The sequence below is a fragment of the Lepidochelys olivacea genome (genome assembly GCF_965140295.1).
Source record: "Lepidochelys olivacea isolate rLepOli2 genome assembly, chromosome: 2".
In the NCBI taxonomy this organism is placed as follows: Eukaryota; Metazoa; Chordata; order Testudines; family Cheloniidae; genus Lepidochelys; species Lepidochelys olivacea.
In genome coordinates, this window is record NC_140412.1 from 42348896 (window position 1) to 42373932 (window position 25037).

General features: G+C 43.2%; 1 protein-coding gene across 3 annotated transcripts in view; it reads right to left on the bottom strand.

The window, feature by feature from the left end:
- CPQ (carboxypeptidase Q) overlaps positions 1 to 25037 on the bottom strand; it is a 270868-nt gene that overhangs the window by 222127 nt on the left and 23704 nt on the right. For 2 of the 3 annotated variants that reach the window (XM_084619637.1, XM_084619636.1), the window contains exon 2: positions 9452 to 9907. In XM_084619637.1, the coding sequence (XP_084475763.1) occupies positions 9452 to 9878 (427 nt within the window). In that variant the 5' untranslated portion in view covers positions 9879 to 9907. Of the gene's footprint in view, positions 1 to 9451; positions 9908 to 19962; positions 20071 to 25037 lie in introns of those variants that run through there. The other variant, XM_084619638.1, reaches the window with a different exon arrangement.

A 25037-nucleotide genomic window follows, 5' to 3' on the forward strand; every position in this document is an offset into this window, starting at 1 on the left:
CCACCCTAGATTATAAACCCTTCAATGCAGGAATGTCTTCCTATATGTTTGCACAGTGCCTAGCACAATGGGGCCCTACTCCCAACTGGTGTCTTTGGATGCTGTTGTAATATAAATATAAAAAGTAATAAAAGAGCTCCTTTCCTGTGTAGTTTGCTGCACAGAAGGAACAGGAGAGAAGCTCTGCTTCTGAGTATATCCTAAACTAAGCAGGAGGAAAGCTGCTCTGCAATAGTCCTCAAAAGGTCCATGGTGGTTGGGCTCACCCTTGCACACCTTAGACAGGGAGTTTAGAAGGTGAGCCACTCAAATGGGCCTACTCCCAGGAGTTTCCTAAATTGGGTGGGGGAAAGGACCCTGCTTCTACTGAGCTTTGAGCTCTGCTGCACAGACACCTTCTTTTCTCAGCATTATTCCTATCTCAAATTTTAGACATAAAAGGACAGAGATATGTGTGATTAAGAGCTGAAATTTGACACTTTTTCACTATGTTGCTTTCCAGCTGAAAGGGAAATCAGCTCAGCTATGCCAAAGAGCCCCACAGAACTGAGCAAGTCTTTCAGCAAATCTGGCCCAGGTTTCAGTCTTCCAAAGAAATAAGGCAAGTTAAACCTGATGTCAAACTGCTGGAAGAAGAAAAAAAAAGTTTCACATCCTAGATTTTATCCTTCTGAAAACTACTACTATGTATTGCAATATAATTAATTATACTTACAATTAATCCTCAGAAACAGCTCTGCTAGGCCAACACAAAGAAATACGTATTGAGGATAGTTATATTACAAAGAGATGGAGGGAGTAAACATTTTAAGGGGGATGGGAGGAAGGAAGTGCAGACCAAAGTAGGAAAATGCAGTGAGGCAGAAGGCTTTTATCAGAGATTCTGTAAAATCAAAAGATGCTTTTGGAAAATGAGAGTTCACTTACCACCTGGAACAGCAAGAAGAATTACTTCATAAAAATAAAATTACATAGAAAGGGTATCCAAGAGGATATGAGGCTGTTTGGCTATGATGATGCATAGCTCACAGACTAAATGTACTGTACACGTCTTTAAATAAGAAAAAAGAAAAAACCCTATGCATTATAAAAAAAGACTATTGTTTACATCTTCCAAAAATACTACATCTTCTTGTAGCAGTTTGGTTTAAGCAAATTCAGAACATAATTATGGCCAGCATAGTTTTTAGTGGGTATTGAACCTGTCCCCAAACACAAGGCTCTGCACCAAGTAAGCCAAAAGAATAATGTTGTTAACTGTAAGTAACAGGGTGTTATTCACACTGGGTCACTACGCCATTGTCTTCAACAAGCTTGCTCTGCATGTCCGATGCTCACACAACCTGAAGTCTCATCTTGGTGGGATTTAGTAACAGAGTATGACTATCTATATAAAGATATTATGGACACCTGTAGGGATTGAACTAGAAATTGTCAGTACCCAAACTGCAGGCTTCTACTACTCGACCTAGAGTATGTGTGTCTATATGGTTACAGTTTGTTAGACATAAATGTAAAACTTTCCAAGTAAATTTTAATGTCAGAGAAAGAAAAGGAGTACTTGTGCCACCTTAGAGACTAACCAATTTATTTGAGCATAAGCTTTCGTGAGCTACAGCTCACTTCATCGGATGCATGTTTTCTGACATCATTTGTGGTATCTACTTGTGGATCATGTCAGTAATCATGCACTAAAGGAGACTTGCAAACATTATATTTAGAAAAAAACTAGAAAAAATAGAATTACGATTTTTGATAACTGTAGGAAAAATGCGACTTTTTATTGTTAACCACTGCATAAAGTGGTGCATGAAATACCAGTATTACAAGATCAACATGAATTTATTGGTACCACTCCAGGTTTTTCTTTACAGTTCAGTGTCCACTTGGCCAGAAAAAATAAATGTGACATCTGGATATTTGATTTTAAAGATTTAAAGACACCACTTTGTGTGCTGTATGCTATTCAATATTTAATTCACTGTTAATCACTCTTTCATTTGAGTTCTAAACCTCCAGATGGTTTTGAATATATTACATTTTCACAACACTTTGGAAGCTACATAGAAAAATTCACTAGAAAACCAGTACAATATTTGACTTTCCCTTGAAGCTTGACCAAAAAACTCCCCAACATTTACATCTTTAAATAACACAGATCTGCTAATTTAATACCCTCATGTGAATTTACCGGAGTCAAATTAGGACTGTCCCAGTGAGGTGCAATAAGGATTACGAAGGGTCCTTGCTAGTGTAATCTCTCTTCAAAATTTTACATGTTGTTCACCCATTTGATTCCTTTGTTTGGAAAAACCAATAATTTTGTTGATTTGCTTATGAAGCTTAATGTTAAACAGACAATTTGTTTTTGCATAGCCGAATGTACTCACTCTTAATAGCATCACTACAGATGTCAACACAATTTTAAGAATAATAGGGCTATTCCCACTAAAGTAGGTAGCAAAACTGCCACTGACTTCAATAGGATCCGGATCAGAGCCAATAATTGTTTGTTAACAGTGTTTTTAAACAGCCACAATTGGTTTCTGCTAGGGCTGTCAAGCAATTAAAAAGAATAATTGCGATTAATCGCACTGTTAAACAATAACAGAATACCATTTATTTAAATATTTTGGATGTTTTCTACATTTTTAAATATATTGATTTCAATTACAACACAGAATACAAAGTGTACAGTGCTCACTTTATTTTTATTACTAATATTTGCACTGTAAAAAACTTAAGAAATAGTATATTTCAATTCACCTAAGACAAGCACTGTAGTGCAATCTCTTTATAATGAAAGTTTCACTTACAAATGTAGAATTATATACAAAAAATAACTGCATTCAAAATAAAACAATGGAAAACTTTAGAACCTACAAGTCCACTCAGTCCTACTTCAGCCAATCGCTCAGACAAACAAGTTTGGTTACAATTTGCAGGAGATAATGCTGCCCACATCTTGTTTACAATGTCACCTGAAAGTGAGAACAGGCATTTGCATGGCACTGTTGTAGCTGGCATCGCAAGATATTTATGTGCCAGATGCGCTAAGGATTCATATGTCCCTTCATGCTTCAACCACCATTCCAGAATACATGCATCTATGCTGATGATGGGTTCTGCTCAATAACGATCCAAAGCAGAGCGGACCAACGCATGTTCATTTTCATCATCTGACTTAGATGCCACCAGCAGAAGGTTGATTTTTGGTGGTTTGGGTTCTGTAGTTTCCGCATTGGAGTCTTGCTCTTTTAAGACTTCTGAAAGCATTCTCCACATCTCGTCACTCTCAGATTTTGAAGGGCACTTTAGATTCTTAAACCTTGGGTTGAGTGCTGTATCTATCCTTAGAAATCTCACATTGGTACCTTCTTTGCGTTTTGCAAATCTGCTTTGAAAGTTTTCTTAAAATGAACATGTGCTGGGTCATCAACCAAGACTGCTATAACATGACATAAATGGCAGAATGCGGGTAAAAAAGAACAGCAGACATACAATTCTCCCCCAAGGAGTTCAGTCACAAATTTAAATTAATGCATTTTTTTTAACGACCATCATCAGCATGGAAGTATGTCCTCTGGAATGGCGGCCGAAGCAGGAAGGGGCATATGAATGTTTAGCATATCTGGCAAGTAAATACCTTGCAACACCGGCTACAAAAGTGCCATGCGAATGCCTGTTCTCACTTTCAGGTGACATTGTAAATAAGAAGCAGTCAGCAGTATCTCCCATAAAACAAACTTGTTTGTTTTAGCAATTGGCTAAACAAGAAGTAGACTTGCATGCTCTAAAGTTTTACATTATTTTGTTTTTGAGTGCAGTCATGTAACAAACAAACAAATCTACATTTGTTAGTTTCACTTTCATGACAAAGAGATTGCACTATAGTACTTGTATGAGATGAATTGAAAAATACTATTTCTTTTGCTAATCCTTTTTACAGTGCAAATATTTGTAATAAAAAAATAATAATATAAAGTGAGCACTGTACACTTTGTATTCTGTGTTGTAATAGAAATCAATATATTTGAAAATGTAGAAAAACATCCAAAAATATTTAATAAATTTCAATTGGTATTTTATTGTTTAACAGTGCGGTTAATCAGAATTAATTTTTTATCGCAGTTAATTTTTTGAGTTAATCGTGTGAGTTAACTGCGATTAATCAACCCCTAGTTTCTGCTAAAATATTATACCTTCCTCTCTTTATATTTCAGTTTCTTTGAAATAAAATAGAAATAGAAATCAGAAAATATTCCTCGCTATAGGAACTTTTTAAGTTAGGTTATATTTGGGGGCTTATTCTACTAGTCAGTGTCCCTCTAAAATGAGATGACAGAGTGAAGATACCTATCAGGAAAAATAAAATTCATTTTAACATACACAAATACGAGTTCTTTGATAGCTTCATGGTAGAACATCTGCTAAACTACTATTTTTACTCAATTATGGGATCCCCAAGGCAGCAATTATATCTATTTTCCTTCAAAGTTTTTAGGGTATAATCAGTACTACTGGAAATCAACACAGTCTCTATATAGAGTCTGTATGTTTTGCCAATATTGAAGCACTGGAAATAAGATTGGGACAATTCCTAAATATGGTAATCCTCTAGCTTGTTAGCTCTTGGTAACATTCAATTTAAAATACGAGCTCTGAACCCAGCCCTATGAGGTGCTGAGTATTTTCAACTCCTGCTGACCTCTTTGGGAGACTCATAGGGATATTTTTTGGCCTCACTAATACAGACATAAGAATCTCGGCATTATGGCTAGATCAAAGGAAAAGTGAAAACTAGGTCTCTGATGAACCTCCATTATTGAGCCCAGCCTTTCCTTGAAACTGAGCCCTGCAGACCAATGTCAGAATCACAGATTTCTCAAAGGAATTAAAGCACCTCAAAGGAATTAAAGGGAACTGTGTCAACTTGGGGGGAAAAACAACATTTTTCTCTGAAAGTTGGGACCTACTATTTGTTACAAGTACACCACTATTACTGAAATTGAAGAAGCTTACAAAATAATATGTTTCTGTATTGTTTCCAGGCTGTTTATTTTCTATTTCATGTCTAGTCAATTTTACTGTTCCCTATTTACTCTGACAAGGATGAAACTGACTAACTGAGAAGACCCTTATAAAAATCAGCTTTGGAGCAGAAAAACCTTTATAAAAATAACAATAAAACATTTTAAAAATGAAAGGACAATTTAAGACTGTAAAACCATTTCCATTTTAACCTCCTAATAATTGCCTAAACATTTACCTTTGGGGATGAAATTTTCCCATCTTTACTTTTTGCTCAAAGGGGAATTCTTTCATTTGAGCAAAACACCTTAAAATCTTGGAGTACACAAAGTGAAAATACATTTGTTCTTTATTAAAGCATTCTAGCCTTCCCTCCCTACCTCTTTTTATTTTATTTATTTATTTAAAGAGGCTGAATTTGGAAACATGGCATCTTGACATAATACTTAGCTCAGGTAGTACAACACTGAAGTAGGTTAGCAGTAAGTGTAGCTATATTACTCATACAGAAAGAGTGTAAAAAAGTATGGAGATTGGAGATCAAAAATGGTCTGATCCTTGCACCATCTTCCTTGGACAAAAAGGCTCTGCTTTCTTGACAAACTGCATCAGATCCTAAGTGAAAGTGCTCATTCCCCAGCAGGGCAAAACATTGGGAATGCTCCAACATCAAATGAATTGTTCTATGCATTTCCTAAAAAATGAGTCTTCAGACAAGCTATTCTGTAAAAGTTTGGAGAAAATCAACATTACACGGATTGGGAAGTTCTAATAGCTGAATCTGTAGGTTTACAGCAATGTCTCTTCCAAAGAGACGCTAAGCATGAAATTTGTGGATCTTTAAAATGCTCATTTCCATGAGCCAATAGCAATTCAATGCTAGAAGACTCAGATGTTTCTTCACGGACTTTTAGTTACTGTATTTCAAGCAAAGGATGAATTACTCCCACAACTTCTTGGATAAAATGAAAAGTCAATAATGCTGATGAATCTCTGAGGGGACTAATTAGAATATTTCACAACTGATTTACTGTAGCTCCTTCCTTCCTTCTTTTCTGGAAATTAGGACACAGGAAACAGCACTATCTGGGAGAGAGGGAGTAGGTCTGGGAAATGAATTGCCCAAGAGTCAGAAATGACAAACACCATCTTAGAAAACAGTCTGAAACCATTTAAGTTGACCTAACTTACATCGGCATACAGCCACCTCAGTCATTACATGTTACTTGTGCATGTTTCCACTTTGCTCCTTGTGTCAGTGGTGCATGTCCTCACCAGAAGTGCTTGTATCGATTGTACTGTCAGCATGGGGCATTGTGGGATGGCTCCTGAAAGGCAATTACAGTTGACCTAACTATCTCTACGCCACTCGTGGAGGTTATGAAGTCAGCATAGCGAGGCAGTTACTTCGGGGGGAGTGAACTTGCATAGTTAGGTCAACGTAAGTTGCCTTATTTCTACCTGACTCTGTAGTATAGACCAGACCTGACAATATATTTTCAGTCTCAAGTTTGAAACTAAGGTGCGTGTTAGGGTGGGCACCTCTCTAAGCAGCAGTTTCTAAATCCCCTTGTTGGCTTGTGTTAGGAGCCCTGTGCAGTGGGGATTTCCCTTCCAGGCACCTCCTAAATTGTGCAGTTACTTCAACTATCCGAGACAGTGCAGGTCAGGCACTCACTAATACTTAGCAATTCTGCATATCTTCCCCAGTGTCAGAGCCCAAACAGACAGACTGATCTTGGGGTGACATAACGTTAGCTAAAGTTGGCTGGGTGCCCCCTTTCAGCCACCCCCTGGACTGCCGTGAGGGGAATCCAAGCCTCTGAGTCCCTAGGTGTTTTCAGCTTACAAAGCCTGAACAGAGCCCAGCCACTACCCCAATCCCAGGGTCCCTAGGCACATTCCTATAATGCATAAATCACAACCCCTTAACTCCCTCCTGAGAGTTGGAACCGGCAGTCCAGCCACATAGACCCTCTGGGCAAAATCCGGACTCCTCCAACTCCCCTGTACTTAAATACTCCAGTTCCCAGAACTCCACCCCAAAAGTTTGAAGCTTCTAGTTCATAGTTTACTTTCCTTTGGAGGCATGCAGTGGTTATGAAGCACATGACTCACACTCAGAATCTTTGCTCAAGTCTAACACATTTGCTCCTTTACTTAATCAAATAATGCACAAGAGAATATAGATCACACTGAAAAATAAACCCTATACATCTCTCTGCTCATTTTCTTCCCCACACCATTCTTTGGGGGTGGGGGAGGGAGTCAGTGTCCCTTGGACTTTCCAGAGTACTTCTGCTTCACTGCATGGATTGAGGGCTACAATGTGGAGTCTTTTTCTCCCTAGGTCAGCCTGCTTCCTTTGCCCCTGACTATTCTGACTTCTTCTCTTGGGAGTCCTGAGGCCAACTGAGCACAGGAAAGCAAACAGCCCCTTCATGCCCACATCTAATGCAGGCCCCTACATGCAGGGTTGCTTCTCTCTACTTTTCAGCTAGAAAGAAAATGGCCAATAACCCCAGAAAGACCACGTCCTCCGGCTTTCTGACTCTCTCTCTTTGCCAGGTGACACTCTTGCCAGCTTCCTCATACATGCACAAATGGTGACTTTGTTGCCAAGCTGACCTCTCCCGACAAAACAGTTCTCCTGGCTGGGAGCCAGACTATTGTCTACAGCAATTACCTTTCAACAGTCAGAGCATTTGAAGTCAAATGAAGGAGAAGAACCTGATTAGAGGTAGAGCCCATTTAAAAAGGTGCAAACTTAGTGTCTCCCTGAAAAACTAGAGAAGTAAGACAAGGCAAGTGTAAATAACTGAGGAAGGCAAATTGTGCACAGACTAGTTTTCTTACTGAAGTGCCCCTCAGTGACTCTTGATTGAGAGTGGGAACACGGTTTTCATTTTCGTTTTCTTTCTAAGTAGCTTGGATGGGAAGTGGAATGGATGAAAAAAACCTAAAACACTGAATGAACTAAAACACCTAATGAATCTACACTAAAAAATATGTTTTACAAACACTAAGCCTTATAAATATTATGGGCTAGTTTGCTGATTTTACTAATGTTTCTTAATTGTTTTTTGTTTTAGACACAAGTTTATCCCCATCGTATGGTTGCCAACTTTCTAATTTCTGAAAACCAGACCTTCCCCCCAGCTCTACCTCTTCCCCCAGGCCCTGCCCCCAGCTTGCTCCTCTACCCCCTCCCACCATCTCTCACTGCTCTCTCCCCACCCCCACTCCCAGCTGGGCTCCCTCTGCTCAGGGAGCTGGGACAGGACCTGCAGCCTGATGTGGAGCCTGCTGACTAACTGCCCATGAGATGAAGGTAGGAGGTGGCCCCAGCTGAGCAGGGGCTGAAGCAGGTTGATGACTCGGCATCTCCCTCCCCCATCTGTAACCAGACTTTTGATGTCTGATCAGTACATCTGACCGGACATTGTACAGGTCCCCTTTCAACCAGACTTTCTGGTCAAAAACTGGGCACCTGACAACCCTACTATCATCTCCCCTTCCCTTCCAAAAATGACAAATGTATAGTTACAAGTTGTCCTGACACCAAACCATGACACTGATTCCATTTACATTTTAAATTTCCAATTTGTCCTGGGTCCCTTACTTGCATGCTGTAATATAAAATTTCCCAAGCAAAAATGAAATTGCTTTTACAATGTGTATTTCAGTAGTTTTCATCATGTGCTAGGCGCGCCATGAGCATACACACACCTCTCTCCTGCCAAGACGAGTTTACAGTTTGAGAAATAAAATCAGTCCTTATTAAAATGTACTGATCAGCTTTCATAACTAAGATTATTTTCACAGAGGATAATACTAAATAGCATAAAGTATTATGGAAAGAAGACTATATTAGGAACACACAACAGTTGCATATGGTAGGACTCCCTGGACAATGCTGCCCCATCCCTTCTGTCTGGATTAGAAAGCTGAGTTCACAAGGCATTAGCATTTGAGGCACCACGTTTAGTAAACTGATTTGAGGAAGTCTAAACTTCTCTAAATTACCAGAAGCACAATAGTCACTGAGGCAGACTACCATTTTGCCATTAATTGGCAATCATGGCAAAACCTCAAGCAGACAGGTACAGAAAGAGATGGCTTCTTTTGAGAACAGGCTACAGTTTTAGTGTTCAAAGAATAATAAATTAATAATAATAATAAAATCAGGCTAAATTTAAGGAGCTTATCAACTCCAGTTAAATACAGTGCAAGTTCCTAAGGTAACACCTCACACAGAAAGTTCCAGCAAAATAGTTCTCTCTGGCTCGCAGCATTTTTATGGCAGAAGGAGAGGACTAGCTTGTCTACTGACATGATTTGGGGGATTCTTTTCGTACCATTATACATTTTGGTTTTTAAAAGCAACAGATAATAAAGTCAAAATGTAGTAAAGTGTTACCTTCTGGAGGAGTTGCAACACTGCTTCCAAGTCCTAATATTGCAATGCTGTGGTTCCTTGGTGCCAACATCATAGCAGACTCTTCTCCCCTCTCCCAGTGAGGCACTTTTACAGGCTCCAGGTGGACATTTTCCAGCCCATCCTCCTGCAGGACACGGAACATGTATTTGATAGCCATCTCTAGATTTTTGGAGCCGCTGAGTCTAGGTCCAATGGTGTCAACAAAATTTGCCAGTCTTTCATAGGATCTGTTCTGGGCATTGCCATTAACAGCAAGGTTGATAATAGCCTTGGCAATATCGGAATACCCAGCTATTTCTCTTTTAATTTCTTCGAATGTGTGTTGGTGGCAGTCATCCCTGATTAAAGGTTTCCCGGTGCATTGTGGTAAGAGATAGATGAAAACTATTAGGAATAGGAATTTCATTTTCCTTCCTTTTCTTTTACGCAGATGCCCTGTTGGAGGGGGGGAAAAACACAATTTTAAATCATTCAGCTATCAGAAATACTCTTGTTATTTATTAAGCAGGCTAAGATAAAAACAAATCTGATCAAAGCAAACTCAAGTGGCAGAGAACTAAACTCAACTTAGAGACAGAATTATTGAAGACAAATGCAAAAAGATACTTAAGCAACTGGACACAAACTTTATTGCTGTTTTAAAAGACATTTCACCCACTGGAATGCAACATTTCTTTAAATAATAGTGTTCTGCACTAAATAAAAACTCAATGCTGCTTCCATTTAAGTCAATGGGATGTTTATCACTGACTCCACTGGAAGCAGGATTGGTCCCCACTGCTAACCCAACACAGGACAAAGTGCATTACTATTGTCAGAACACAATACATCTGGACAAAAAGTCTTCTGAATCTCTTGTGAATAAAATTGTTTCAGACTGACCAGCTCTATAAATCAATAATATGCACTTTATATAGTACTTTTAATATCAAGATTTCAAAGCAATTTACAAATGTTAAATAAATCCCAAAGCCACCATGAGATAAAAATTAATTTCCCCATTGCAGAGATGTGAGGTTAAACTGAGAAGTAGGTTTCCTAGCCAGTCACTTGGGGCCGGAATTTCTAATGTCAATGGGAGCAGGGGGTGCTCAGCACCTCTGAAAATCAGGCCCTATGTGACTAGTTCAAGGCTTCTCAGCCCACAAAACCCAAACTTCTACCCTTGAATAATATTTGACAATTCAGTAATCTGGAATGCATACCAGCCAGGTATCTGGTATGCACTATGCAGTACCCACATTCCTGTAATCTCTTATTGTAGTCTGAAGAATGATTATAAAATTATCAAAAGATTTCTTCTCTTCTGATTAGGATGTTGAATATTGGCATTCTCTAGGCTGCCTGTCATAAATATAAAGGGAAGGGTAAACACCTTTAAAATCCCTCCTGGCCAGAGGAAAAACCCTTTCACCTGTAAAGGGTTAAGAAGCTAGGATAACCTCGCTGGCACCTGACCAAAATGACCAATGAGAAGACAAGATACTCTCAAAAGCTGGGGAGAGGGAGAAACAAAGCAGATCTCTTTGTCTGAGTGATGCTTTTGCCAGGGACAGAACAGGAATGGAGCCTTAGAACTTAGTAAGTAATCTAGCTAGATATGCGTTAGATTCTGATTCCTTTAAATGGCTGAGAAAATAAGCTGTGCTGAATGGGATGTAGATTCCTGTTTTTGTGTCTTTTTGTAACTTAAGGTTTTGCCTAGAGGGATTCTCTATCTTTTGAATCTAATTACCCTGTAAGGTATTTACCATCCTGATTTGACAGAGGTGATTCTTTTACTTTTTCTTCTATTAAAATTCTTCTTTTAAGAATCTGATTGCTTTTTCATTGTTCTTAAGATCCAAGGGTTTGAGTCTGTGTTCACCTATGCAAATTGGTGAGGATTTTTATCAAGCCTTCCCTAGGAAAGGGGGGTAAGGGTTGGGAGGATTTTGGGGGGGAAAGATGTTTCCAAATGGACTCTTTCCCAGTAATATACCAGTTAGACGTTTGGTGGTGGCAGCGATAAAGTCCAAGGGCAAAAGGTAAAATAGTTTGTACCCTGAGGAAGTTCTAATCTAAGCTGGTAAAAATAAGCTTAGGAGGTTTTCATGAAGGTCCCCATATCTGTACCCTAGAGTTCAGAGTGGGGAAGGAACTTTGACACTGCCAGTCAAATAACACTTAGAACATGGCTTCAGAGGGTGACCAGATATTTCACAATATAGCATCTCTATGTCTGAGTCCAGATATTTGCACAAATGTGATATTTGTTTTAGGTACCTATTTTTATCTTTGTTAAACCATATGCCATTAGCCACACTATCAGAGGCTCATTCACCTGCACATCTACCAATGTGATATATGCCATCACGTGCCAGCAATGCCCCTCTGCCAGGTACATTGGCCAAACCAGACAGTCTCTACGTAAAAGAATAAATGGACACAAATCAGACGTCAGGAATTATAACATTCAAAAACCAGTCGGAGAACACTTCAATCTCTCTGGTCACTTGATTACAGACCTAAAAGTGGCAATTCTTCAACAAAAATACTTCAAAAACAGACTCCAAGGAGAGACTGCTGAATTGGAATTAATTTGCAAACTGGACACCATTGCATGAGGCTTGAATAAAGACTGGGAGTGGATGTGTCATTATACAAAGTAAAACTATTTCCCATGTTTATTCCTCTCCACTGTTCCTCACATGTTCTCATCAACTGCTGGAAATGGCCCACCTTGATTATCACTACAAAAGGTTTTTTTTTCTCTCCTGCTGGTAATAGCTCACCTTGCCTGATCACTCTCATTACAGTGTGTATGGTAACACCCATTGTTTCATGTTCTCTGTATATATAACATCTCCCCGCTGCATTTTCCACTGCATGCATCCGATGAAGTGAGCTGTAGCTCACGAAAGCTTATGCTCAAATAAATTTGTTAGTCTCTAAGGTGCCACAAGTACTCCTTTTCTTTCAACTATCTTCATTATTCCTACTTTAGATGTTCTCAACTGATTTTATCTCCATCAAGTTGTCAACCTCTTTAAAAAGATTCATAGATACTAAGGTCAGAAGGGACCATTATGATCATCTAGTCCGACCTCCTGCACAACGCAGGCCACAGAATCTCACCCACCCACTCCTGCGAAAAACCTCTCACCTATGTCTGAGCTACTGAAGTCCTCAAATCGTGGTTTAAAGACTTCAAGGAGCAGAGAATCCTCCAGCAAATGACCCGTGTCCCATGCTACAGAGGAAGGCGAAAAACCTCCAGGGCCTCTTCCAATCTGCCCTGGAGGAAAATTCCTTCCCGACCCCAAATATGGCGATCAGCTAAACCTTGAGCATATCGGCAAGATTCACCAGCCAGATACTACAGAAAATTCTTTCCTGGGTAACTCAGATCCTACCCCATCTAACATCCCATTACAGGCCATTACGCCTATTTACCATGAATATTTAAAGATCAATTAATTACCAAAATCATGTTATCCCATCATACCATCTCCTCCATAAACTTATTGAGTTTAATCCTAAAGCCAGATAGATCTTTTGCCCCCACTACTTCCCTTGGAAGGCTATTCCAAAACTTCACTCCTCTGATGGTTAGAAACCTTCATCTAATTTCAAGTCTAAACTTCCCAATGACCAGTTTATATCCATTTGTTCTAAAATACAAGTAAGCTGACTCAGGAACTTCTGTAAGCATTTGAAAGGCTTGCAAGTTTCTTAGTTCTGTGGTTTTTGTTATAAAAGCATTGGAAGACAGAATATGTAAAACTCTTTATTCTTATACACAAGAAGCTAGAATTGTTACACTTTCCTTTGAATTTAAATTGAGCTTCTATCTGAATGCTAAATATTATGCTCTTAGATATTAAACACTTTTAAAAAGTTTAATAATGAAAATTAAAACCCTTTAGATGGTCCTAAATCTACAGATGTTCAGAGACCTTTTTAAAAATAAGAATACGATGCCAATTAGTCCCTGAAGGGTTTGATATACTCCTTTCAAACATTTATGCACTCTTTATAACCAGTAGTAAGAAATTATATTTTTCACAGAGAAAAAAACATGTTTTTTAGAAAAACCTTAATTGTAAATGCAAAATGTAGTTTACTCTACAAAGGATGTTATTCTTGGTAATAATTGTTCTGTGCAGGGGTGAGGGACTAATTGAGTGAATGTTTGTAAAGTGCTTTGAAAATGAGAAAAAGGGCTCTACTGCCAAAGCATTATTTTAAGCTGTCCACATTATATTTTCAGGTATTCTTCACCTCTACAATTTAACAAATATTTCTGGATATGTGTACTATTCATTTTATCATCACTGACTTGAGAAATTTTTATGGACACATAGATACCTACGTGGATGTTACCAGTAAAAACAGCAGAATACTCAAATATACTGCTGTACAGGTTTTCAAAGCACTATAAAAACATTACTTTATTAATTCTCAATAGCCCTGTGCAGTAGGTAAATTTTCAGCAAGGCTCTATGACTTAATAGATTATAAATCCAGAAGGGATTGCTGTGATCATGTAGTCTGACCTCCAACACAGGCCATAGGACAACCCTGAATATATTCCTGTTGCTCAAAGTCATACAACAATTCAGTGGTAGAAGTGATGGCTGTCAGACATACACCAAGCTAATACTCAGTTTTTAAAACCCTTAACAGCAAATGCCCAAACTATAATTAAGAACTCCTCAACCCTTTTTCTGAGCAAACATTTCTTGCAGTTGACCCTATGGTGATGTACTCACTTCTCCTCGACATCCATCTTGGTCCATTTCTCAGCACTTTTATTTTTAAATCCATCTTAGAACTTCATCATTCCAAAGGTGCTTTTTAATCTGACTACTGCTGACCCCATATCTATTCTTTTTTCTACTCCTCATGCCCTGAACCCTTTCTTCTCCTTCATTAGTTTCACCATCTTTAAATGTATATTTATATTTCCACACAAAAATCTTTGTTTAGGTGAAGGTTGCAGGCACACACTGGCTTGACTGCATATTACCTTTCAAGAACCACAGAGTTAAGAACAACAGCAAGCCCTCTAAATATTAGATACCCAATACATTCAGGTGTTAAACTTACAAGAAACCTAGACCCCTTTAAAATTTGGAAATGCACAGCAGTCAAGGTATCCAAACTATAAAGATACTTTGATGTTTCTCAGGATCTTACTGCAGAATCATAGCCATCCAGAGCAGTCTCAGTGACCATAAAAACTACAATACCTTACTCTTATCATATAGCAACTATGAGGGGATATTCTCCTTCCCCATGTAGACCCTCTCTTTTCCACTCCCTCCAGGACGAGCACATTGGCATTCATATATCCACCACAGAGACAAAGGAAAGGGTTTAGGGTTCAAGGGGTCATCTTTCTCCCATATCGGGTCCTCTGTGGTAAGGAGACCACTAGATTGGGAGGGTCTGGCTTGGTAGCATGTTAGAAGGAAGTGGAGCAATGATTTCAGTAGTAAGTCAGTAAGCATTTAGGACACGTCTATCTTGCCTATTTGCTACTTAAAGAAAACATGTGTATAACTAAACAGATGGAAAAGTAGCATAGCCTGTGGACCTTGGAATCAAAGGGAATAAAAGAGGTCAGCTCACATCATTTTTGGGAGACTCAATTACTAGACTTTTAAAATTGAGACCCAGAAGAGGATCCATAATCTCTTCTGGGATGCTGATAGTGCAAAGGCCTTAGAGGCACAGAATGAAAGAGCAGAGGAGTTTGAGGATTACCTCAGGGCATTCAGAGAGGGAACTATAAAGGCAGAGGTACAGATTTAGTTATTATTATATGGTTACACTACAGCCAGAATACTGGTGTGTTTTTATTGCTAAGCAGTATGTTTTTCCCATGTTCCTTCTCCTTGGACTGATCAATTACATGGTCCTAGCCACCCTCTGGTAGAGACATTAGTAATTTTCGCAGGACCTCTCTGTTCACTTTCCTCTGATTTTGCCAAGCTTATCATCCCCACAAACAAGTAAATGAGCTAATCTGATTTTCGCCATAAGCGGAAGTTCTGCAATGTGGAATAAGACAAGGATTTAGTAGAGTTAGCATCAAGATTGGAGAGGTTTTGGGCAGGGAGGTTTAGTGTTTGCAAATCCCCTGAACAAAGCTGATGTAGTTAGGAGTTTTTATATGGGAAACACAGAATTTTCAACTTACTGTATTTTTTTAGTTGGAAAACTGAACCCCTTAACTCAAAAATGCAGTCTTCACTAGGAGATTGCTGCTACAGTAACTCCCTGCTTAACGTTGTAGTTATGTTCCTGAAAAATGCTACTTTAAGTGAAATCATGTTAAGTGAATCCAATTTCCCCATAAGAATTAATGTAAATAGGCAGGGGTTAGGTTCCAAAGAAATTTTTTTCGCAAGACAAAAGACTATTTATACATACATACACATATACATACACACACACACACATATATATGCACAGTATAAGTTTTAAGCAAACAATTTAGTACTGTACACAGCAATGATGATTGCGAAGCTTGGTTGAAGTGGTGAAGTCAAAGGGTGGAAGAGGGCGGGATATTTCCCGGGGAATGCCTTACTGCTAAATGATGACCTAGCACTCGGCTAAGCCCTCAGGTTAACCCATTGTTGTTAATGGAGCCTCACACTCTACAGGGCAGCACGAATGGAGGGAGGGGAGACAGCATGGCAGACAGAGACAGAGACACACACGGGGTATGAGAGAGAGAGACACGCATAGCCTTTTTACCTTTTTACGTAGATCAGCAAGTTGAGACAGCAGCTGCTGCCAACAAGCTCCCTCCATCCTGATCCCTGTCGTGTCCCCCCATCTGTGTAGATGGGGGGCAGAAGCAGGGGGAAAGGGGGACACCCTGACATTAGCACCCCTCTTCCCCCCACCCCTGCACAGCAAGCAGGAGGCTCTGGGAAGCAGCTCCAAGGCAGAGGGCAGGAGCAGCACATGGCAGTGGGGGAAGGGACAGCTGAACTGCGGGTAATTGTTAGCCTGCTGGATGGCTGCCGCACAGGGAACTCAGGGGAGCAGATGGGGGAGGCGGGGGCCGCTGCTGGTCCGCGCTGGTTCCAAGCCCCCATCACTAGCTCCAACGGGCTGCTCTTTCTGCAAGCAGTGGACAAACAAGGCCATAAGGGAGCGTTGCACAACTAATTGATCAGCAACGTAACAACCGGGAAGACGTTAAGTGAGGAGTTACTGTACTGGTCCCACCCCAAGGGGAGCTCCATGCAGAATTGTATCTAGGTCCCAGAATTCCTCTTGAAGCTTCCCAATGCACAACGGGAGCACATGTGCGGCTAAAGGCTTTTGCAGATGCAGCATACTCCCCATCATATGACCCAGCAATTCCATTGACCATGCGTGGCAGAGGTCTAGCTCACGGCTCTGCTTCCTCCCTTTGGGAGGAGCATAAGAATAATGATTGAAACTTGTTCAAGGGTGCAAGGATCACAGCGAGGCTTATAATGCTCTCCTGGAGCAGCCCAGCAGGATGTAGTCAGTCGTTAGTACATTGTAGGAATCACTCATTACTTGACAAAGTAACATCATACTCTGTTATACTACAATACACCAAGCACTCTGCTCCTTATGCAGAAGGAGAAGAGAGCATCTGTTGTCTCAGTCCACGGAAAATGAAATTCAGCATTTCAATGAATCGGCTGGGAAAATAACGTGCTGATCCTTACATAATCCACTAGTCAGATATTAATCAGATTTAGCAAACGAAAACAACTGTACCAGAGAGATTAACAGTCATAGGACTTAATGATTACTCAGCATATTTAATCAATCATTTCAAAACAAAAATCAGCACTTTGTTAGAACGTAGGCTACAAAATGAGACACTAAAAAGCAAAGCAAGTGTTCAGCAAGTACATGCTTCCAACAGGGAGTTCGAATAGGGTGTTAGAACCAACTTGCAGACTCTTCACTACAGAAAAACAAAGGTAAGATGAGAAACTAGGGAGATTTAAAAAAATAGAAACATGAAGACTTGTCCATATGGTGCATTGATGTGCACCACTTGGGGTGTAAATTCTAGTGTGCACCAGCACATTGTGCACCAACTGTACCTGTGGACCCTGCTGGTACGTATTAAAAGTTCCCTAGTGCAAAGCCATTTCTTTGCCAATTACAAATTTCATCCCCGCTTTCATCCAGACTTCCCTGTGGACTCTCCAGCTCCTGCAGCATATAGCTGGGTTAAACACCTACTGCAGGACACACCCGGCTTTGCGGTGGGGGACAAGGTCTACCCAAAATGTAAAATCCAAGCGCCCGTCAGCAAAATTGGATCACTAGTATAATGGTCCCTTCCCAATAATTAAATAAATCAACCCACTACCTTTAAGTTATAGCTTCCAGAATCTGAAAATCCACCCCACCTTCCATGGCCCTCTCCTGACACCACACACAGAAAACCCATTTCCGGACTGCTTCAACCCGCTGCCTGCACTGGTAACTGTCCAGGCCAGGAAAAGTATATAGTCAAGCAGATTCTATACTCCAATGGGTGCAGGGCAAGCTATTCTACTCGACAGATTGGTAAGGCTAGAGTCCAGATGAACAATCTTGGGAACCTGAGAACATTCATGCCCCAGACCTAGGGTTACCAGGTGTCCGGTTTTTGACTGGAACTCCTGGTCAGAAAGGGACTCTGGCGGCTCCAGTCAGCACTGCTGACTGGGCCCTTAATAGTGCGGTCGGCAGCACAGCGGGGCTAAGGCAGGTGCTGCGGGGCTACGCATAGGGGCATAGGAGCCGGAGGGGGGACATGCCGCTGTTTCCAGGAGCCACACGGAGCCATGGCAAGCAGGGAGCCTGCCTTAGCCCCAAGTGCTGGCTCCACAGCTCCCATTGGCCAGGAACCATGGCCAATGGGAGCTGTGGGGGCGGCGCCTGCGGACGGGACAGCACATAGAGCCGCCTGGCTACACCTCCACATAGAAGCCAGAGGGGGGGACATGCTGCTGCTTCTGGGAGCTATTTGAGGTAATCACCACCCAGAGCCTGCACCCCTGACCTCCTCCCGCACCCCGACCCCCTGCTCCAACCCTAATCCCCCTCCTGCCCTCAGAACTCCCCGATCCCAGCCCGGAGCACCCTCCTGCACCCCAAAACCTTCATCCCTAGCCCCACCACTGAGCCCACACCCCCAACTAGAGCCCTCACCCCCCCTACACCCCAATCTCCTGCCCCAGCCTGGAACCCTCTTCCCCCACTCTGAACCCCCCAGCCCGAAGCCCTCACCTGCACTCCAGATCCCTCATCCCCAGCCCCACCCCAGAGCCCGCTCCCCCAGCTGGAGCCCTCACCCCCCCTGAACCCCAATCCGCTGCCCCAGCCCACAGCCCCCTCCCACACCCTGAACCCCTCATTTTAGCCCCACCCCAGAGCCTGCACCCCATTCTGCACCCCAATCCCTGAGCCAGCATGGTGAAAATGAGCGAGTGAGGGTGAGGAAAGCAAGCGACAGAGGGAGAGGGGATGGAGTGAGCAGGGGGACAGGGCCTCAGAGAAGGAGTGGGGCAAGGGTGTTCAGTTTTGTGCGAGCAGAAAGTTGGCAACCCTACCCAGACATACGATGGGTTTTCCACCAGGCCCATCCTGACAGGCTGGATCCAAGGGCCCCTGGAAGGCACCCCATAAGGAGTGGGGTACTGTCACCCAGATGCAGCTCATTGCCCTCAGCTAATTCAGCAAATTAACCCGGCTCCTGATTGCCCGAAGACTCCATCAGGCACCTTCTTAAACTTTGCAGCAGCCCTGTGTCCCTGGCTGCCCAATAGCATTCCATGCCTGCAGCTGTGTCTCTGGTCCTGCTTTTTGCTCCTGGCCCTTGCTCAAGAACTCTGCTCCAGCTGATACTCTGGCTCTGACCCTCTGATCCTGATTCCTGGCTCTCAGCTCCAGCTAACCCCCTGTGCATGGTAACGCAGCTCCTGATTGGGCTCTGGTCACCTCTGCTCCAACCACGAGGCCAGCCTCCTGCTATGACCATTAGGCAAGACCACCCACAGCCTGGTGCATAACACAGAGAGAAAACTTAAATGAATAAGTGTCTGAGAAACTCTTCTATTCTACTGTGGTAAGGTTTCCCAAAATCCCAGTTGAAAAAAAATACAGACAGAAAGAACACAGTTCACAAGGGTCATGGTTATGGGAAATGAGGAAAGGAAACAATAGGTTTAGGATAATAACCACTTAATTGCTAAAGGTCTTCTAAATCTGTGAAGTATTGTTTCCCCAACTATGTACAGTGTGATTGTCCTCCAAGGAATGCAGGAAATCACATATCTTAAAATACATGAGTTGGTTAGGATAACATCAGATTACACTAAATAGCCCCAGGCTTAGGAGAAATGTTTAGCGCAGTTTTGCCTTTCCACTTCAGTATACATTATACAATGGTACTTTAAATACAGGTATAAAAAGGTTACATTCGTCAACTGGGTAGCAAGCAACTGTACCTGTAACACTTCTTCTAGGCAGTCTCCAAACTCAGATCCCAAATCCTTTTTAAACACTTCATTTCCTATAATGTCCACAGTAGTCATTTTCATTGCCTACAAAGAATACTTAAAAAAACAGAGATGTCTCATACATTTAATGACACGTAAGAGAAAGTCTGTTGTGACAGCTGTGGAGTAAGATGGTTTGAAAGTTAGTTAGATTTGCAATATTAGAAGGAGATTTCCCCTTTAAAAAGTCACAGGGTTCTTCCATCACATGGAAAGAGAAAGCAGCATAAAAGCTTAAGCCCTGGTCTAAACTAGGACTTTAGGTCGAATTTAGCAGCGTTAAATCGATGTAAACCTGCACCCGTCCACACAATGAAGCCCTTTATTTCGACTTAAAGGGCTCTTAAAATCGATTTCCTTACTCCACCCCTGACAAGTGGATTAGAGCTTAAATCGACGTTGCCGGCTCGAATTTGGGGTACTGTGGACACAATTCGATGGTATTGGCCTCCAGGAGCTATCCCAGAGTGCTCCATTATGACCGCTCTGGACAGCACTCTCAACTCAGATGCACTGGCCAGGTAGACAGGAAAAGAACCGCGAACTTTTGAATCTCATTTCCTGTTTGGCCAGCGTGGCAAGCTGCAGGTGACCATGCAGAGCTCATCAGCACAGGTGACCATGATGGAGTCCCAGAATCGCAAAAGAGCTCCAACATGGACCGAACGGGAGGTACGGGATCTGATCGCTGTTTGGGGAGAGGAATCCGTGCTATCAGAACTCCGTTCCAGTTTTCGAAATGCCAAAACCTTTGTGAAAATCTCCCAGGGCATGAAGGACAGAGGCCATAACAGGGACCCGAAGCAGTGCCGCGTGAAACTGAAGGAGCTGAGGCAAGCCTACCAGAAAACCAGAGAGGCGAACAGCCGCTCTGGGTCAGAGCCCCAAACATGCCGCTTCTATGATGAGCTGCATGCCATTTTAGGGGGTTCAGCCACCACTACCCCAGCCGTGTTGTTTGACTCCTTCAATGGAGATGGAGGCAATACGGAAGCAGGTTTTGGGGACAAAGAAGATGATGAGGAGGAGGAGGTTGTAGATAGCTCACAGCAAGCAAGCGGAGAAACCAGTTTTCCCGACAGCCAGGAACTGTTTCTCACCCTAGACCTGGAGCCAGTACCCCCAGAACCCACCCAAGGCTGCCTCCTGGACCCAGCAGGCGGAGAAGGGACCTCTGGAGAGTGTACTTTTTAAAATACTATACATGGTTTAAAAGCAAGCATGTGAAAGGATTACTTTGCCCTGGCATTTGCAGTTCTCCTAGATGTAGTCCTAAAGCCTTTGCAAAAGGTTTCTGGGGAGGGCAGCCTTATTGCGTCCTTCATGGTAGGACACTTTACCACTCCAGGCCAGTAACACGTACTCGGGAATCATTGTAGAACAAAGCATTGCAGTGTATGTTTGCTGGCATTCAAACAACATCCATTCTTTATCTCTCTGTGTTATCCTCAGGAGAGTGAGATATAATTCATGGTCACCTGGTTGAAATAGAGTGCTTTTCTTCAGGGGACACTCAGAGGAGCCCATTCCTGCTGGGCTGTTTGCCTGTGGCTAAACAGAAATGTTCCCCGTTGTTAGCCACAGGGACGGGGGAAGGTTAAGGGGGTAGTCACCCGGTGGGAGGAGGCAAATGCGACCTTGTAACGAAAGCACATGTGCTATGTATGTAATGTTAACAGCAAGGTTTACCCTGAAAGAGTGTAGCCACTGATTTATAAAATGTGTCTTTTTAAATACCGCTGTCCCTTTTTTTTTCTCCACCAGCTGCATGTGTTTCAATGATCACAGGATCTTCTCCTTCCCAGAGGCTAGTGAAGCTTAGAAAGAAAAAAAAACGCACTTGCGATGAAATGTTCTCCGAGCTCATGCTGTCATCCCACACTGACAGAGCACAGACGAATGCGTGGAGGCAAATAATGTCAGAGTGCAGGAAAGCACAAAATGACCAGGAGGAAAGGTGGCGGGCTGAAGAGAGTAAGTATCGGGCTGAAGAGAGTAAGTGGCGGGCTGAAGACAGGGATGAAGCTCAAATGTGGCGGCAGCGTGATGAGAGGAGGCAGGATTCAATGCTGAGGCTGCTGCAGGACCAAACCAGTATGCTCCAGTGTATGGTTGAGCTGCAGCAAAGGCAGCTGGAGCACAGACTGCCACTGCTGCCCCTCTATAACCAACCGCCCTCCTCCCCAAGTTCCATAGCCTCCACACCCAGACGCCCAAGAACGCGGTGGGGGGGCCTCCGGCCAACCAGCCACTCCACCACAGAGGATTGCCCAAAAAAAAGAAGGCTGTCATTCAATAAATTTTAAAGTTGTAAACTTTTAAAGTGCTGTGCTTAAAGTGCTGTGTGGCATTTTCCTTCCCTCCTCCACCACCCCTCCTGGGCTACCTTGGTAGCCATCCCCCTATTTGTGTGATGAATGAATAAAGAATGCATGAATGTGAAGCAACAATGACTTTATTGCCTCTGCAAGCGGTGATTGAAGGGAGGAGGGGCGGGTGGTTAGCTTACAGGGAAGTAGAGTGAACCAAGGGGCGGGGGAAACAAGCCATCAAGGAGAAACAAACAGAACTTTCACACCGTAGCCTGGCCAGTCATGAAACTGGTTTTCAAAGCTTCTCTGATGCGTACCGCGCCCTCCTGTGCTCTTCTAACCGCCCTGGTGTCTGGCTGCGCGTAACCAGCAGCTAGGCGATTTGCCTCAACCTCCCACCCCGCCATAAACGTCTCCCCCTTACTCTCACAGATATTGTGGAGCACACAGCAAGCAGTAATAACAGTGGGAATATTGGTTTCGCTGAGGTCTAAGCAAGTCAGTAAACTGCGCCAGCGCGCCTTTAAACGTCCAAATGCACATTCTACCACCATTCTGCACTTGCTCAGCCTGTAGTTGAACAGCTCCTGACTACTGTCCAGGCTGCCTGTGTACGGCTTCATGAGCCATGGCATTAAGGGGTAGGCTGGGTCCCCAAGGATACATATAGGCATTTCAACATCCCCAACAGTTATTTTCTGGTCTGGGAAGTAAATCCCTTCCTGCAGCTTTTGAAACAGACCAGAGTTCCTGAAGATGCGAGCATCATGCACCTTTCCCGGCCATCCCACGTTGATGTTGGTGAAAAGTCCCTTGTGATCCACCAGAGCTTGCAGCACTATCGAAAAGTACCCCTTGCGGTTTCTGTACTCGGCGGCTTGGTGCTCCGGTGCCAAGATAGGGATATGGATTCCATCTATGGCCCCACCACAGTTAGGGAATCCCATTGCAGGAAAGCCATCCACTATGACCTGCACATTTCCCAGGGTCACTACCCTTGATATCAGCAGATCTTTGATTGCGTGGGCTACTTGCATCACAGCAGCCCCCACAGTAGATTCGCCCACTCCAAATTGATTCCCAACTGACCGGTAGCTGTCTGGCGTTGCAAGCTTCCACAGGGCTATCGCCACTCGCTTCTCAACTGTGAGGGCTGCTCTCATCTTGGTATTCATGCACCTCAGGGCAGGGGAAAGCAAGTCACAAAGTTCCATGAAAGTGCCCTTACACATGCGAAAGTTTCGCAGCCACTGGGAATCGTCCCAGACCTGCAACACTATGCGGTCCCACCAGTCTGCGCTTGTTTCCCGAGCCCAGAATCGGCGTTCCACAGCATGAACCTGCCCCATTAGCACCATGATGCATGCATTGGCAGGGCCCATGCTTTCAGAGAAATCTGTGTCCATGTCCTGATCACTCACGGGACCGCGCTGATGTCGCCTCCTTGCCTGGTATCGCTTTGCCAGGTTCTGGTGCTGCATATACTGCTGGATAATGCGTGTGGTGTTTAATGTGCTCCTAATTGCCAAAGTGAGCTGAGCGGCCTCCATGCTTGCCTTGGTATGGCGTCCGCACAGAAAAAAGGCGCGGAACGATTGTCTGCCGTTGCTCTGACGGAGGGAGGGGCGACTGACAACACGGCTTACAGGGTTGGCTTCAGGGAGCTAAAATCAACAAAGGGGGTGCCTGTACATCAAGGAGTATTTCAAGCAGGACTTCACGGAGGGTTCCAATAAGAAATGGTGCACCTAAGTTATTGTCCTTATTGGAACAAGAAAGTTAGCCTGGCCTCTGATTGATACATGGCTAGATTTACCTCGCTGCACCTTCTCTGTGAGTGACTGCAGTGTGATCTAGAAGAATGAGTCCCCTAGACAGGGGAGGGGAGGAAGCAAATGAGTACAAAACAAATCTGGTCTATTTCTTGTTTTGATCCACTCCATCTATCTTTTACATCTTTGGCTGGCAGCAGACGGTGCAGAAGGACTGCATGCCATCCCCATCTCATGGCTGCTCGGCAGAAGATGGTACAGTACGACTGCTAGCAGTCCGTATCGCCTGCCCACTCACCATAAGACGGTTCAATAGGACTGACTGCAGGACTAAAGAGAATGACCTGCTCAAGTCACTCCAAATTTAGTCCCTGCGCCCATGTCTGCCCAGGCGCTCCCAGCCGACGTGGCCAGGAGCACCTCGGACATGACGATGACGGCTACCAGTCGTACTGTACCGTCTGCTGCCACAAGGCAAGGGGTTGCTGCTACTGTGTAGCAATGCCGTACCGCGTCTGCCAGCACCCAGGAGACATAGGGTGACGGTTACCTGAGCGGGCTCCATGCTTGTGGTATGGCGTCTGCACAGGTAACTCAGGAAAAAAGGCGCGAAATGATTGTCTGCCCTTGCTTTCACGGAGGGAGGGAGGGAACGGGGGCCTGACGATATGTACCCAGAACCACCCGCGACAATGTTTTAGCCCCATCGGGCATTGGGATCTCAACCCAGAATTCCAATGGGCAGCGGAGACTGCGGGAACTGTGGGATAGCTACCCACAGTGCAACGCTCCGGAAGTCGACTCTAGCCTCGGTACTGTGGAAGCGCTCCGCCGAGCTAATGCACTTAATGCACTTAGAGCATTTTCTGTGGGGACACACACACTCGAATATATAAAACCGATTTCTAAAAAACCGACTTCTATAAATTTGACCTTATTC